Here is a 14,891-nt window from a genome sequence, read left to right as displayed (position 1 = left end):
CAACACTATTTCCCACAGTTTGCTCAGATTCATGTCCATTGAGTCGATGATGTTATCTAACAGTCTCATTCTCTGTCGCTCTCTTTTCCTCTTGCCTTCAATCTTTCCCAGCATCAGGATTTTTTCCAATGAATCAGCTCTTTGGTGGCCAAAGTATTGGAGCTTCAGCATTAGCCCTTTCAATGAATATTCAGGATTGATTTCCTTTAGGATTGACTGGTTTGATCTTCTTGCAATTCAAAGGGCTCTCAAGAGACTTCTTCAGCACTATAGTTCAAAAGCATCAGTCTTCCGCCCTCAGCCTTCTTTATGGTTCAGCTCTCACAACTGCACATGACTACTGGGAAAACCATAGCTTTGGCTGTATGGATCTTTGTTCAGACCTCAGCCTCTTTGGGCCTCAGCTTTCCCACATGTTCACTGGGATGTGCAAAAGGTTTGGCAGGGATGGAGTGTTCCAGATTCACACCCTGGGGCCCCCGTGTGCAGACAGACAGGAAAAGGAAGAGCCTGGAGGACATCCCAGCTCCACTTGGGGCCGGGTCCCAGCGTGACAGGCAGAGGACAGAGCTGACTCCCAGGCTGCCCTGGGGCGAGACAGCAGGGGTGGGCTGTCCTGCCTACTGTCCTGGGGAGGAGGATCTGGCAACTGCTGACTGCTGGGGTGGGTGTTTCAGTCCCAGCGCTAGAGGCCTCTGTGCCCTGAGCTGCTCATTAGGCCTCTGGGGTCTCAGGTGGCATGGGGGGGGGGGGTGATCTGAGCTCAGGAGGGGTGGTCAGGGTTTGTTCTGGGTCCCTACACCCGTGCACTCACAGCTGTGAGGTTGCCAGCTTTGCCTGTGGAGCATTAGTTTCCCCACCTGTAAAATGAGGAGGGATAAGGGAACTCCCTGGTGGTCCAGGGGTTGGGACTTGGTGGCGCTTTCACTGTGCATCCAAGTTTCAATCCTTGGTCAGGGAAATAAGATCCCATAAGTCATGTGGCACGCCCAAAACTAAAAATTAAATAAATAAGATAAAAATGACGAGGATAAAAGAAGCCACTGCAACACTTCTGAAGGACGAGTAATTGTAAACACTTTAAAGCACTTCCAACCCTGCCTGGAAAATCCTTAGACCTTCACACTCCAGCAAGGAGGGGGATGTTGATGCAGTCGGTGGTGACAGATGAGGAAACTGAGGCAGGAAAGCGACAGGGTGAGGACCCCGAGGGCTCCAGTGCCTGGTCTACCCGCCAGGAGGCTTAGCGAGGAGGGACTCTCGCGGGGATCCGGGACTCACCGAGGGCCGCCTTTTCCACCACAGCCGCTAGAGGCCGCTCGTGCCGCCGCGCAATGAGCTCGCGCCCTGCGCCCTGGGCCGTCCATCCCGCCCACCACCCGCCCCGCCCCGCCCCGCCCCGCCCCCTGCCCAGAAGGCCCTGCAGGGACGCGGCCCTGCCCCTCCGGAGCTTGCAGAGTGTGCGGTCTATCCCGCAGCATGAGCGCCCCCGCCGCGACCCCTATCTTCGCGCCCGGCGAGAACTGCAGCCCCGCCTGGCGGGCTGCGCCCGCGGCCTACGACGCATCGGACACGCACCTGCAGATCCTGGGCAAGCCGGTGATGGAGCGCTGGGAGACCCCCTACATGCACGCGCTGGCGGCTGCCGCCGCCTCCAGAGGTAGCCCGACCCGGCGAGCGGGGCCGACCGAGGCCAGCCCGCTCTTCGGCGACGTGGCGGAGTCTCTGTGCGCCTTCTTTCCTCGCCTGGAATGTAGGGCCGCTCGCGAGGGCAGCGGGGTTGTCCTGGGGGCGCTGCGGGCGCCTTGAGTACCAGGAAAGCCCTCTCCAGGAACACTGACGCCCCGACTCGGGGATGGGAGTGAATCGGGGGATGGGTCCTCAGATGCGGAACTCAGCCTCCGGCCCCCCACCCCCACCCCGCGCGAGGTCGAGGACGGGGAATGGCCCCCTGGCGAGGTGCTGCCCAAGCCCACGTGGGAACTTCTGCCTGGGAGTCGCGGGAGGCCCGCCTCAGCTAAGAATAGCTCCAGGAAAGCTGAGGCCGGGCGACAGCTGTCGAAGGTGGCCCTGCACCAGGTGTCAGAGCCCGTGGGGGTGCTCAGGGATCCCCACGACCCCAGAGTCTGTGCATGCCACCTCTGGGCCTGTGTCCCCATCTACCAAATGGGCACAGCCAGCGTCCCTGCCTAGTTAGGGTGTTTCTCTGCCTCTGTCTTTGACCCAAAGGGGATCAATCCCCGCCCTCCTGTTCCAGGCCTGGGCCTTGAATCCTGGTTCTTCCTTGTCCTTTGTTGACTTCACTGTTGCGGGGCTGGGGGACTGCCCAAATTGGCAGATAAGCACCCTCAGTGTAAACAGCCTGGGCCAGGGCTCAAAGTCCAGGGTCTGTCCTGCCTCCTGGCCTGGCCAGTCCAGTGGCCGTTGTCCGGGGCCTCCCTGGCCCGCCACCCTCCCTGGCTGCTGGCCCAGGCCCACGCTGTTCCCTCTCAGAGCTGCCGTGTTCTGTCCCACCTCTGCTCTGCTGTGCTGCCCGGTCCTTGTGGCAAATGTTTCTCCCCGTCAAAGCCCTGCCCCCGTGCCCCCTCCTCCAGGTGGCCTCATCAGCCCCACCCAGCGGGTTAACACCTGGGCTCTCTATCTGCCTAGGGGGCCGGGTGCTAGAAGTGGGCTTCGGCATGGCCATCGCAGCCACAAAGGTGCAGGAGGCTCCCATCGAGGAACACTGGATTATTGAGTGCAACGAGGGCGTCTTCCAGCGGCTCCAGGATTGGGCCCTGCAGCAGCCACATAAGGTGCCTGTCTCTGCCCTTGGTCTCCGTCTTCAGGGTGAAGGCCTTGCCCCTTCCCTTGTAACAGATGGGAGTTCTGGGCCCCCTCTGACCTAGCCTTCTTTTTCTCCTCTGCCCCAAGGTGGTTCCCTTGAAAGGCCTGTGGGAAGAGGTGGCACCCACCCTGCCAGACAGTCACTTTGATGGTGAGGGGCTCTGGGAGCTGGGGAGGGGGGGCTCTGCTGGGTCTGCCAGCCCCTCTGCCTGCTTATGAAGCCTCTACATTTCACTGGGGCGCAGAGCCAAGAGGCAGGCATGGACGGATGCATGTCCAGGAGCCTGGCACGCAGGTGCGCATATATCTCCTGAAGGACGGAAGAGACATGATGCGTAGAAGTGGCTGTGGCACTTCAGGCCTCCCTGAGGCTCCCACTGGCAGCCCTGCCCGGTGAGGCTGCCCCCCCCAACCATGTGACTTCCATCCTCCCACACAGGGATCCTGTACGATACGTACCCGCTGTCGGAGGAGACCTGGCACACTCACCAGTTCAACTTCATTCGGGTAGGGCCACTGATGGTGGAATGTGGGCTACCAGCCCCAGGATGGAGGGCCAGCCCCGTGGGGGGCACCTGCTGTCCATGGAGGGGTCACCTCTCCTTCCACTATTCCCCTGATCTGCCAGGAGGTGGGAGGTCTGCTGGGAACACCTCTGCCCACCCTCACATCCCTTCCTGACCACTGTTCACCCTCACCCCCACTCCCAGGACCATGCCTTCCGCCTGCTGAAGCCAGGGGGTGTCCTCACCTACTGTAACCTCACCTCCTGGGGGGAGCTGATGAAGACCAAGTATTCGGACATCACCACCATGTTTGAGGTGCCCCACCCCCATCCCAGGCAGTGACTCTGGGTGGGGAGGCAGCTGTGATCTGGGGAGAGTCCCTGGCTTCCGCTGGCCCTAGGGGCTGATCTCGGTGGACTCAGCGCCCACTTGTACATCAGGAGAGGTCAGTCTCTCCAGACTGACATCTGGTGGCTTCCCTAGGCCCTGGGGATACAGGGATGCAGCCCAGAGCCCCCGCACCCTTCCCTCTGCCCTCCTGCACCCAGGCTTCTCTTTATTCGTCTGGCCACCTTTGTCTCGGGCCTTTGCCCACTTGGTTTCCTCTATCTGTGAAGATGAACTAGGCGATACACCCTAACAGCCTGGAAGTGGTGTTTGAACACCCGGAGACACCCACACCCAGGCCTCCGACCCCGCCTAGGCCCCAGGGTACCTGGCAGAGGGGCGGTCAGCAGAGGTCACCACTGCCCCCCACTCCCCGTGACCTGGCGCCTCCCTCTGGCCAGGAGACGCAGGTGCCGGCCCTGCTGGAGGCGGGCTTCCGGCGGGATAACATCAGCACGCAGGTCTTGGAGCTGGTCCCGCCAGCCGACTGCCGCTACTACGCCTTCCCGCGGATGATCACGCCCCTGGTCACCAAGCACTGAGCCCAAGGGCCAGCTGCCCACGCCGCCTGGGGGACCTGGGTTTCGGGAACCCCTACCCCTACTCAGTGCCTTTGTGACCGGAATTGAGGGCTCCAGCCCTCAGCCCTGGTCCAGACCCACGCCAGCTTCCCTGTCCCTCTCTGCCAGAGGACCTGGGGATGAAATAAACGCTAATGCTGGTCTGGCCCATCAGCAGTGGGACACAAGTGTGTGTTTGCTTTTACTTTTCCTGCCTCTCCAAAGAATGGTAAAAGGAAAGAAATCTGCTACAAGGGCTTTTAGGAGCTGGTGGCCATTCCCCACTAGTTTCCGATCTCCCATCCCGCCCTTGGCAGACATTGACGATCAATCACCCGTGGCCCGTCCCGCCCTCCCGCTGGTGGGCACCTGAGGTCCTCAGAAGAGGCGGAACTAGGTCAGGGCCAAACAGGGTGGCAGCCCCAAGATTCAGACCCTCCGGTCCCACCCAGTCAGGCTGCACCCCAACTCTCCCATCATCCTGTTTCCTCTGACTCGAGGCCCTCCCGGGGCCTCAGCTTCCCCCTACACTAGAGCAAAGCCCCGCCTTCCCTGCAGGCCCCCAGCCCCGCCCAAAGAGCACGCTGGGCGGGAGCGCAGGGAAGGTTGATCGGGTTTATTGACCGCCTCTTGGGGGGACGATTCACAGGGCGGCCAGGCGCCAGCACTACCTGCGGTACCAGATCCGCAACCTCTTTTCCCGTTTGATCTTCTTCTGCAGCTGCAGAATGCCGTAGAGCAGGGCCTCGGCCGTAGGCGGGCAGCCTAGAGGGGAGCGGTGTGAGTGGTGCCTCAAGCTCCTGACCCCTTCAACCAACACCAGTTGGGATGGGCTCGGGGGTGGGCAGGTCCACCCTGGGGGTCCAGGCCCGCCAGACGGCATGAACCCAGGACTGACTTCCAGGCCAAGACATGGGTGGGGGAAGGCCCGGAGGGCCCCGCCCAGGTGATCTGCCCTGTCCACGGCCCTCACCCCCACGTTACCTGGCCCGGGACCCAGGAGACAAGTGTGGGCGGCCTGCTGACACCCAGACCACACTGCCCCGCCCCCAGGGCCCTTTCAAAGAGGTGGGGGCAGACTGGAGCAAGCTGAATCCGGGTAAAGTCAAAGACCTACAGCTGGGAAGACCTTCCAGGGACGACGGGGAAAAGGCTGGGGTGTCACTCTTCTGGGACCCTAAGTCTGCTCATGCTTCACAGGGCGAGCCCTCTCAGTGGGGGAGATGGGGTTCTGTGCGCCCCGTGGGGGCTCACCTGGGACGTAGATGTCCACTGGAACGATGCGGTCGCAGCCCCGAACCACTGAGTAGGAGTAGTGGTAGTAGCCACCTCCGTTGGCGCAGCTGGGGGAGGGGAGCGGGGCTGTGAGGGCCTTTCCCACCACCCTGGCCACCTCTCTCCCCCCTCCCAGCTCCCAACCCACACCTCTTCCATAGATACTATGGGTGCACAACACTAAATGCGCCAAAACCCACGAACAGTACACTTTGAAAGGGAGAATTTTATAGTATGTCAATTCTACCTCTACCAAGAAATTAGATGACTACACAACCTTTAATGGCGTGGAGAAATAGGAGCTGGCCAGATGGGGAGAAGGCTGCAGCCCCCCAGGGCAGGACGTCCCTCCCATTGTCCTACCGTGGACACAGACAGGAACTGGACAGGCTGTGGGGTGGGGGCATGGCTGTCACAGGGCAGAAGGGGACATTCTGGACGACCCCCGTCAGAAGGCAGCACAGAAAGGAGACAGGAGAGAGGCCAGTGTGTCACCCGCCTTCTGTCATCCGACCCTGCCCCGCTGGGCACTCACCTCCCCATGGATACAACGTAGCGGGGCTCTGGCATCTGGTCGTAGACCTGGAAGAGACAGGAGTCTGTGTGTGGCTCAAGGCTGGGGGGTGGGGGATGGGGAGTAAGGGTGAGCCTTGTCTGTGTGCAGCTCAAGGCTGGGGGGTGGGGGATGGGGAGTAAGGGTGAGCCTTGGGGCTGGACCCACTTTGCGGAGCGCAGGGGCCATCTTGTTGGTGAGCGTCCCAGCAACGATCATCACATCAGACTGGCGCGGGCTGGCACGGAAGACCACGCCAAAGCGGTCCATGTCATAGCGGGGTGCCGCCATGTGCATCATCTCCACAGCACAGCAGGCCAGGCCAAAGGTCATGGGCCACATCGAGCTCTGCAGGGCAGGGTGGGTAGCCAGTGAGCAGACTGAGGGGCCCACCATGTTTAAAGAAATTGGGCGATTTCACAAAGAAAAATCCAGATGCCTAGCCTTTCTTCAAAGATGACACCTTAGCCCACAGTGACTACATGACCTCCAAACCCCAAGGCATTCTGGATGCTGGTCACCAGCCTGAGCATGCTGCCCCAGCTCAGGACTGCCTGCCAGGAGGGGAAAGTGAATTTGGCCAGTGGGTCCATGCTTCCCAGCAGCCACATTACCAAAAAGAAAAACAAACAGAAAAGCCCTAAAACCAAGTGCAAATAGTTTTAATGATACAGTGCACACAACCCCAGTCTCCCCTAAATCTGGCCTCCAATATGGCACATGCTGCTTTGGGCACCCAGTGATTACACCTGGCACAGACTTAGAGCTTGTGACTAAGCCCCTGCAGAGCCTTGTTCCCAACAGTGCCTGAACTCAAAGGACCAATTCCTCCAGGAAGCTCTCCTGGATGCATCCTGACTTCCCTCCGACTTGTGGTGTCTGATTCCCACCACCCCCCGCCCCCCACCACCCTAGCTGTTCTCTCTGCTTGTCTGTGTCCATTCTGGGATCTGGCCAAGGTCCCTGCTGCCCTGCAGATGTGCTAATTTAGGTGACAGGGCTTAGGCCACCCAGAGGGCAAGGGCAGCCCAACATGGCAGAGCACCCGAGCGGTGCCCACAGTGGTCGACTCCACAGTGCCTGGCCACAGTGACATGGCCACCCTGGAGCTGCGGGTCTGGAGGGGTGCTCACTGCAGCCCTGCTGGTCACACATGGACATTGTACAGCACCATCAATGGGGGCCTGTTCCCCAGCAGGGTGCCCTAGGGGCACTGAAAGGAGTCCCTGTCCTAGGGCAGAGGACATGTTTCCTGAGGGAGACACAGATGAGCACAAGGATACCAGACTCTCCCAAGGCCAACACAGGCGGTGGGATGGAAGTTAGGATATCTGCTGGGAAGGAGCTACTGTTTTCATCACCCATTTCCAGTTAAAAACATGGGTTTTACATTAAAAGAGAAAAAAGAGGAACAGAAGACAGAAGGACAGGAAGGAGGTGGGTCATCCTCTCTGGGAGGTGGCAGGGGGAAGGGCAGAGATCCTGAGAATCAGAGCCTCAGGTCTCCACACAGAGGGGCCTGGCCCACTCAATGGACACTTGGCAGCAGGGGCCTGAGGGACGGAGACAGGGAGGGGCTCACCCGGCGTGCCCAGTTGATGAGGTCGTCCAGCTTGGCCACCACATACTCGCCCCGGCTGCTGGGAAGTGCGGCAGGTTTGGGGACCACGGCTCTGGCCTGGGATACAGCAGGCTGGGTGCTGGACACGGACACATGGCATGGGAAGGCGTCAGCCAGACAGGTGCCCCCTCTGCCCCCACCTGCTGCCCAGGCCTGGGGCAGGACATGCCTCACTGCCGTCCCAGTGGGACCTTGTCCTCTCAAGAACTTGGTCTCCTCAACTGGAAAACGGGTTTGGCTGACACACTCTGTCAGGAAGCTCCTGGTCTGGACATGTGCAGCCATCAGCCTGGATGTGCAGGAGGGGGCTCAGCAGCACTCTGAGGGCAGGGATCCCTGGTATTGCCCACTGGGTGGTGGGAGGGCCCAGGGTTACCACAGGCCACTGCTGTGCAGGCAGGGGTGGGGGGCTAGCTCCCGGGAAGGCCGGCCTCACCTGCTCGGGCTGTCAGCGGCCATGCTCGAATGGACCCCGCGCACCTGCAGAGTGGCACCCACGCCAGAGCTGTCAGGAGATGGACCACACATGACAGGGAGCCCAGGGCGCCTGCTGACAGGGTCACCCTGGGACCAGCATGGGGGGACCGACCAGGGGCCAAATATAGCCCTCCGCCTGTTTTTGTAAACTAAGTTTTACTGACACACAGCCATGCCCGTTCACTTTCTTGGTGGCTATGGCTGTTTTTAAAGAGCCAGAGTCGAAAATGTTCACTATTTGGCCCTTTGCAGAAACAAATCTGCTGATCCCTGATCTAGAGAGTACCTACTCTGCATCTGAAATTTTCCTTGTTTTCCCACTTTCCCTTTGCTTTGCATTACCTATTTTATTCCCAGGGGAAAAGCCTATCAAAATCAGCCCAAATCCACACCATCCTCAGAGCCCCCAACTCCCCTCCATTAAGAAGACCCTCCCCTGGGGTGTGGGGGAGAATGGATACATGTATATATATGACTGAGCGTCTTCACTGTTCACTGGAACTATCACAACATTGTTAATCAGCTGCAACCCAAGACAAAATGTTTTTGGTATTAAAAAAAAAAAAAAAAGAAGACCCTCCCCTGAGATCTGCTGTGTCCCTGAAAGCTCGGGGCTGGGGCTGGATTTCTGGGCTTTGTTTGCACCAAGGCCCTGGCAGCCACCTGCCTTCCCGTCCCAAGGAGGTCTGCACAGGGCTGCTGCCTGAGCAAATGTACCAGAAGCCTTCCAGTGCCAGGTAATGGCTGAGTTGAGGGCACGAGAGTAGGGAGACATGGGTCTGGAGGCCAGGCGGCCCCCAACCTGGTGCTGCTGGAGGGCCCTCCCGAGTGTGAGGCACCCTATTGGCCCCGTTTAAGCCTCTCCCGGCCAGGGCCTCACTGCTATGGGTAGAAGGTCAGGATCAGAGCCGGAGGCAGGCACTCACCTCACAGCAAGGATCGGGCGGAGCAGGCGGGGAGCTGCAGAGAGAACCACAGGGTGGAGGCAGTGAGTGGGCAGTGAGCTGAGGCAGCATTAGAGGCCACACAGGCCGGGAGTGTCCAGCCAGGCAATTGCCTGCCAGAACCTAGCACCCCCTCCTCTCACCCTCAGTCTATTTAGACTCCATTTAATAAATGTTTGGTACAGAGCGATCTTTCAGGGGACTTCCCTGGTGGTCGAGGGGTCAGGACTCCGTGCCTCTACTGCAAGGGGCCCGAGTTTGATCCCTGGTCAGGGAACTAAGATTCTGCAAGCTGTGAGGTATAGCCAAAAAAAAAAAAAAAAAAAAGCCATCTTTCAGAATATGAAGCAGACACCAGACAGTGTCCAGTGTCATTCCCCTGTTTCCAATGACACAGTCCACACTGGAGGCCAGTGCTCCTTTCCTCAGGCACATCAGTGTCCCACCTGCCTCAGGGCCTTGCACTTGCCATGCTCTCTGCCTGGAGCACCCGGCCCTTCTTGTGGGACAGGTTTCAGCTCAACTGCCTGGGTCTACACTAGCTTCCTAGGTCCTCCTGATCCTGCCACATCCGTATGTTCTTGTGTGTGCCTGCCTGCCCCAGATGCGAGGGCCTCCCTGGCTTCCCTTAGTGTCTGTCATGGCCTTGACTCAGACAGACAGGTGTGTGTCAAGCCAACATATCCACAGACTTTAGCGAGGCTCCAGGCCCTGGGCTGGGAGTTCTGGAGTCCCAGAGGCTGGGCAACTCCTGACTCCTGTGTGAGCTGCTTCTCTCTCAGCCTCAGCCCCGCAACCTGACCTTAGGGCTTTAGGTAAATTCACAGCACGGTAAATGCCTTTCACCTCCAAGGTGAGGGAATTCCAACCTCTGGTCCAGACTTAGCAAGAGGCTGCTGGTAAGGATTCAGAAGGCCGGTGAACTTGCACGGGAAGGAAAAATACCCATTTTATGGTCACCCGCGTCTTATTAAAAATTTGGCCTTTCCTTAAAATCTGAGTATAGCCAAAACTACAGCATTAGTAGCAGGACGCAGGCATTTCACCAACAGAAATGACAATGATTTCTTAACTACGCCACAGGGACTGCTGCCAACCATGTGTAAAGGAACGTGCCCACTCCATTCCTTCAAGGACACAGCAGTTGGCAGAACCGCCACTAGACCCTGGCCTTCCAGGCATGACTAATGAAGCACCCGGACTGCGAACAGATTCCTGGTTCCCAGACAGTATCTTAACAGCTGTCAGGATACCCACTTTCCTTTACAGTCCTGGGAATCCATCCTATGTACTTAATCGCTAATCGGAGGAGGAAAGGGCCCTGGAGCAGCCAGGGTTAGGACGCCTGCTCAGCCGGTGACTGACCCCTTCCCAGGGTGTCAGGCTGCCCTGAGTCGCGTTCCGGCCCTGCCAGGGCGCGTGACCTCCAGGGATCCCAGCCTCTCTCTGGGCCTCACTTTTCTCCCTGTCAGGGCTGTACCCACCGGCGCCGCCTCTTCCCGGGAATTTCAGGGGCAGCATCCTGGACCAAATGTGGGCCCCTTCTGCCCAGCCTGGAATTCCTCCCAAAAATGGCAGCCTGCATCACACTCTGCCTCCGCTTGCCCGAGCGGCTGGGGGTAAAGTCTCCCGGAGCGACCCAAGCCCCGACCCCGCCGCCCCAACCCGCTCACCCGCTAGAGCCGCCATCTTGGCCTCGGCCTTCAGACAACCTCTACGGTCCGTCCTCTGTAGCGCTCCGGATGCCCCGGGCCGTCGCCCAAAGCGGCTCGGCTGGTGGGGAAAAACCGGAACTCGGGCTGGGACGTTCCGCCTCTGTGGACGCCCCACGGCCGCGCGATTGCGGACACCCCACGCGGAAATAGAACACAGAGGTGCGCGCGGACAGTCTTGGCAAAAGGAAGAGGGTATCCCACTCTCTTCTTACCCGGGGAAGCAAAAGACACAAGCCCCGTCCCTGGGTGGGCTCGAACCACCAACCTTTCGGTTAACAGCCGAACGCGCTAACCGATTGCGCCACAGAGACAGCGTTGCGGCTGAGTTGCAGGCGCGACCCTACGAGGCATGCGCGGCCCGCAGGGGAGGCCCGAGCTACGTCTGCGCGCGAGCCGTACAGGGCGGGGCGGAGTCGGGAGATGAGAGCAACCCTTGCTATCCAGCCGAAATAGCTCAGTTGGGAGAGCGTTAGACTGAAGATCTAAAGGTCCCTGGTTCGATCCCGGGTTTCGGCAAAAGTTTTGGCGCTGCTAGCATCAGCCTTCTCTGACTCAGGGCAGATCCAGCTGCTCCTAGCTCGTTTACCAAGAATGTGTGGGTGTTGACATTGGCTTATGCCAACGCGGGAGGGCTTGAATGGAAAAAGACCTCAAATTCGCCCTGCCCCGTCCCGCCAATCCCCAAAACTGTGATTCCAGCCCCAAAGCACCGCCCCCTCCTACCTCGATTTCCAATATATTTTAAGTGGTAGGATTAGAACGAATGCTAATTGTAAAAGAAACAATGCTGAACACCAAGAGCGGCAAAAGGGAGTTTGCAAAAATACCTTTGTCTCCGATGTGTGTGTATGTTTTTAAAGTTAAGTATATTTGGCTTCATTGAGTCTGCTGCTGCACAAGCTTTTCTGTTTTCGCAGAGCGGGACAGTAGTTGTGTCGCAGGGGCTTAGCTGCTCCGACGCATGTGGGATCTTCCTGATCAGGGATCCAACCCGTGACTCCTGCATTGGCAGGCAGACTCTATCTACCTCTGGACTGACAGGGAAGCCCCTCCTATGTGGTTTAATTTTGACAATCCTGTGAGGCACCTGTTCTACCCATTTTATTTATAGGGAAATTGACGCTCAAACGGGGGAACTCAGGTGAGCAGCAGAACTCCTCCTGACGGGCGTGGAACAGCGCAGGGGTGTCGCGGAGCCTGGCGATCGAGGTCCCGGCAGGGGCAAATGGCCTCTGGCCACCCTCACCATCCATCTCCAACAAATGCAGGAGTCAAGAGTAGGTGGGGCCGAGGGGAACCCTACAAGTCCTCAGTTCCCACGACTGGCCAGGCTGTGGACCTGGATTTTTGTTTTTTTAATTTAAATAAACCCAAATAAGTTAATTAATTTTAAAAAATGAAGGCCCAACACAGCCAAAAATAAATAAAATTTTAAGGTGGGGGGGGCCGGGAGGCTTTTCTGGTCGCTCATTGGTAAAGAATCCACCTGCCAATGCAGGTGTTACAGGTTCAATCCCTGGTCCAGGAAGATCCTACATGCCCTGGAGCAACTAAGCCCTTGTGCTACAGCTATTGAGCCTGTGTTCTAGCACCCGAGAGCCACAACTACTGACCCAGGGGGCCCTAGAGCCTGTGTTCAGCAGCAAGAGAAGTCCCTGCAGTGGTAAGACCACACATTGCAGTTAGAGAGTGGTCCCTGCTCCCGAAACTAGAGAAAAGCACACACAGCAAAGGAGACCCAGCACAGCCATAAATAAATAAACTGTTGATTCAGAGAAAAGTTGTGAATATAGTATGGAGCTTGCTATACTCAACACCTAGTGTCCCCTATTGCTAACATCTTACACTCACGTTCACGATTCAGGAACCAATGTGGATACATCGCCAACATGATCATGTCACAGCTTTTTCAGGCTCCTGTTTTCTCCCCATGTCCTAGTCCTGGGAGCCGAGCCCCTAGCCCCACCCAAGCCTTCAGAAGGTGCTGCCCCAGCCGGAGACCTCCAGAGACCACAGAGTGGCGCACAGGAGAATGTAGGTTCTAGCCAGCAGGCGGGGCCGGTTTCACTGTCGATGCAGGGCTGGATAACTCAAGCGCTGGATGGAGAGGGAAGAGCCTGCATCAGGAGCCTGGGGCGTCCAGGGAGAACCTTCAAAAGGGCAACCCACCAGAAGCAGGTCAGATGGGGCAGGGAGTAAACAGAGGGCAGGCAGGGAGGAGGGAGGAAGAGGGGGAGCAGGGCTAGAGGAGCAGGGAGGAAGGCAGAGGGGCCAGAGGTGGAGGGAAGCGGCAGGGCGGGGGGGAGGAGGGCAAGCAGGGGCTGGGGGAGGGGGTGCCCTGACAGGAAAGCCAGGAGGGAGAAGCCCTGCCTCAGGGGTGAGAGGCCCTGACCACACTGCCCAGACATGCATAGCCGATTTGAGATTCTCAGCACGCACATCTGTGCCCGGCATTCCTCGTTTTAATCAATTTCCCGAATGATGATGGGCTTGAAGAGGTGCCCAAGTGAACGCAGGGAACTCCCCTCCAGAAAGCAGTTTTGTTGAAATGTGCTGCTCCTTCCATCGGGGGTCTGATCACCCCTCACGCCATCCGGGCTGGAGCGACAGGTGAAGCAAATGTAGGAAGAGCGTACCGATGAGGTCTGGGGTCTGGGGTCTGGGTGGAAGGAGGGTCAGGGAGGGCAGACCGGGAGTGTGACCAGGTGGGAGATGACCAGACCCGGGGGCAGCAAGGTGGCCGTGCAGAGGCACAGGCAGCTGTCTCTAGCTGGCTGGAGCCCAGGGTGGCTGAGGTGGGACTGCAGGTGAGGGGGCGCAGGGTATCTGGGGCTTTGGGGGACAGGGATGCAGGAGGCCACAGGCCAGCTGGTGGGGGCCCCTGCCTGCACTCCTGTGCTGGGTGTCTTCTTGATGCTTCAGAAGCAGTCAGTGTGCTGACTTCCATGGGGAGCTGGGGCCACCTGGCAGGCACTTCTGAACATCCTTCACCTGATGAGCCAGTTGGGTCAGCTGGCTCCAGCTTCCTCACCGCTGCCCAATGCCACCTGGCGTCTTCAGCAGGTCCCACCCACCACCGCCTGCCCTGGTGGATGCAGGACAAAGCTTGAAGACAGACATGTTCAGGATCCACAGAGCAGAAGACACAGTGAGAGCTGAGGCGCCAGGTAACGAGGGGGTGGGGGGCAGAAACCCCCAGCACCTTTGCTCAGCACAGCGCATCTACAGACACCTGCTCTACTTGGCCTGGTGTGGGAAACCCCTCCCCAGTGGGGTACAGGCCTCCAGAAGCAGTTGCTGGGGACAGTGTGGCTGCCTGACTGCCTGCACATGGTGGGCTGCAGGCGGGTCCCAGAAAAGAATAAGCAGGGCTGCAAAATGGCCTTTAATTCCAGTCTCAACAGTTCAGTTCCACAAGCAGAGCTCACAAGCAGAGCTCAGAACAGAGATATATAAAAATACCCGATGGTAACGAATAGTTCATGTGGTCCCCTGCCCACAAGAGCATACTGCTCTCACCCTGACCCACTTCAAGAAGGCTCAGTGTCAAAGGACCGTCCAAAAGCGGGTGAGCCCTTCCAAGCCAGCCCAGCCAGGACACCCCTGGGGTGTCCTTGGAGGGTGGCTCAGCCGGACCTCAGGCCAGCAGCTGCACCTCTGCTCAGGGTCATGCAAAACCAGCAGAGAGATCACATGCTGGTGCCCGGTGCCTGCAGTGATGGCTGTACCTGCTTCCTCCTGGACCACCCCACTCCAGCCAGGGCCTATTCCTTCACCCTTCCACTCCCCCAACCCCCACGACCACCCTTCCCCGCTGGCTGGGCTCAGACTTTGCGGTGCAGCCATCACAGTGGGGACCTGGATGTCTCCTTCCACAAGCAGCTCCACGTCAGCTTAGAATAAATAATCTGCGGTGTACATAATTTCTGTGACCACACTGAGGACCCAGCCTTCAGGCAACTGTCTCCAAAGTGGGGGCCCCTAGCCTAGGACCCTCGGGCGGCAGGGCACCTGTCCATGCTCTGGC

General features: G+C 58.7%; 2 protein-coding genes and 2 non-coding genes across 7 annotated transcripts; 2 read left to right on the top strand and 2 right to left on the bottom strand.

The window, feature by feature from the left end:
- Positions 1-1,434: 1,434 nt before the first annotated feature.
- GAMT (guanidinoacetate N-methyltransferase) lies at positions 1,435-4,467 on the top strand. The gene is made up of 6 exons (XM_020869861.2): positions 1,435-1,660; positions 2,650-2,795; positions 2,914-2,977; positions 3,266-3,333; positions 3,537-3,647; positions 4,121-4,467. Exons 1-6 carry the CDS (start codon positions 1,480-1,482, stop codon positions 4,259-4,261), a joined length of 711 nt encoding a protein of 236 aa, XP_020725520.2. The 5' UTR covers positions 1,435-1,479; the 3' UTR covers positions 4,262-4,467.
- Positions 4,468-4,880: 413 nt separating this feature from the next.
- On the bottom strand, positions 4,881-11,194 carry NDUFS7 (NADH:ubiquinone oxidoreductase core subunit S7). 4 transcript variants are annotated; one of them, XM_070465312.1, is made up of 9 exons: positions 10,823-11,188; positions 9,132-9,165; positions 8,165-8,233; positions 7,898-8,017; positions 7,690-7,807; positions 6,276-6,455; positions 6,090-6,136; positions 5,534-5,622; positions 4,881-5,044 (listed from the first exon to the last, which is right to left on the bottom strand). In XM_070465312.1, the coding sequence occupies exons 1-9, from the start codon at positions 10,836-10,838 to the stop codon at positions 4,947-4,949; spliced, it is 771 nt and encodes a 256-aa protein (XP_070321413.1). In that variant the 5' UTR covers positions 10,839-11,188; the 3' UTR covers positions 4,881-4,946. The 4 variants fall into 4 exon arrangements, with proteins under 4 accessions (XP_070321413.1, XP_070321414.1, XP_020725509.1 ...); XM_070465313.1 differs by lacking the exon at positions 7,898-8,017 and having other exon boundaries at positions 10,823-11,184; XM_070465314.1 differs by lacking the exons at positions 4,881-5,044; positions 5,534-5,622 and adding an exon at positions 5,761-5,944 and having other exon boundaries at positions 10,823-11,194.
- On the bottom strand, positions 11,102-11,175 carry TRNAN-GUU (transfer RNA asparagine (anticodon GUU)). Its single transcript has one exon. It is a non-coding gene; the product is annotated as a tRNA-Asn (tRNA).
- A 113-nt stretch (positions 11,195-11,307) lies between the features above and the next one.
- TRNAF-GAA (transfer RNA phenylalanine (anticodon GAA)) lies at positions 11,308-11,380 on the top strand. The gene has a single exon. It is a non-coding gene; the product is annotated as a tRNA-Phe (tRNA).
- The last annotated feature ends 3,511 nt before the right edge of the window (positions 11,381-14,891 follow it).

This window comes from Odocoileus virginianus, chromosome 3 (genome assembly GCF_023699985.2).
Source record: "Odocoileus virginianus isolate 20LAN1187 ecotype Illinois chromosome 3, Ovbor_1.2, whole genome shotgun sequence".
Taxonomy (NCBI): Eukaryota; Metazoa; Chordata; class Mammalia; order Artiodactyla; family Cervidae; genus Odocoileus; species Odocoileus virginianus.
Note: the sequence above shows the minus strand (reverse complement) of the source record. Positions and strands in the feature narration are given on the sequence as shown.

Coding starts and splice junctions, on each gene's coding strand:
- GAMT (XM_020869861.2), top strand. CDS start 1,480: ATGAGCGCCCCCGCCGCGACCCCTATCTTCGCGCCCGGCGAGAACTGC. Junction 1,661..2,649: donor GGCTGCCGCCGCCTCCAGAG/GTAGCCCGACCC, acceptor CTATCTGCCTAG/GGGGCCGGGTGCTAGAAGTG. Junction 3,648..4,120: donor ACATCACCACCATGTTTGAG/GTGCCCCACCCC, acceptor CCCTCTGGCCAG/GAGACGCAGGTGCCGGCCCT.
- NDUFS7 (XM_070465312.1), bottom strand. Junction 6,137..6,275: donor TGGCCCCTGCGCTCCGCAAA/GTGGGTCCAGCC, acceptor TGTCTCTTCCAG/GTCTACGACCAGATGCCAGA. Junction 5,045..5,533: donor AGTGGACATCTACGTCCCAG/GTGAGCCCCCAC, acceptor GCTCCCCTCTAG/GCTGCCCGCCTACGGCCGAG.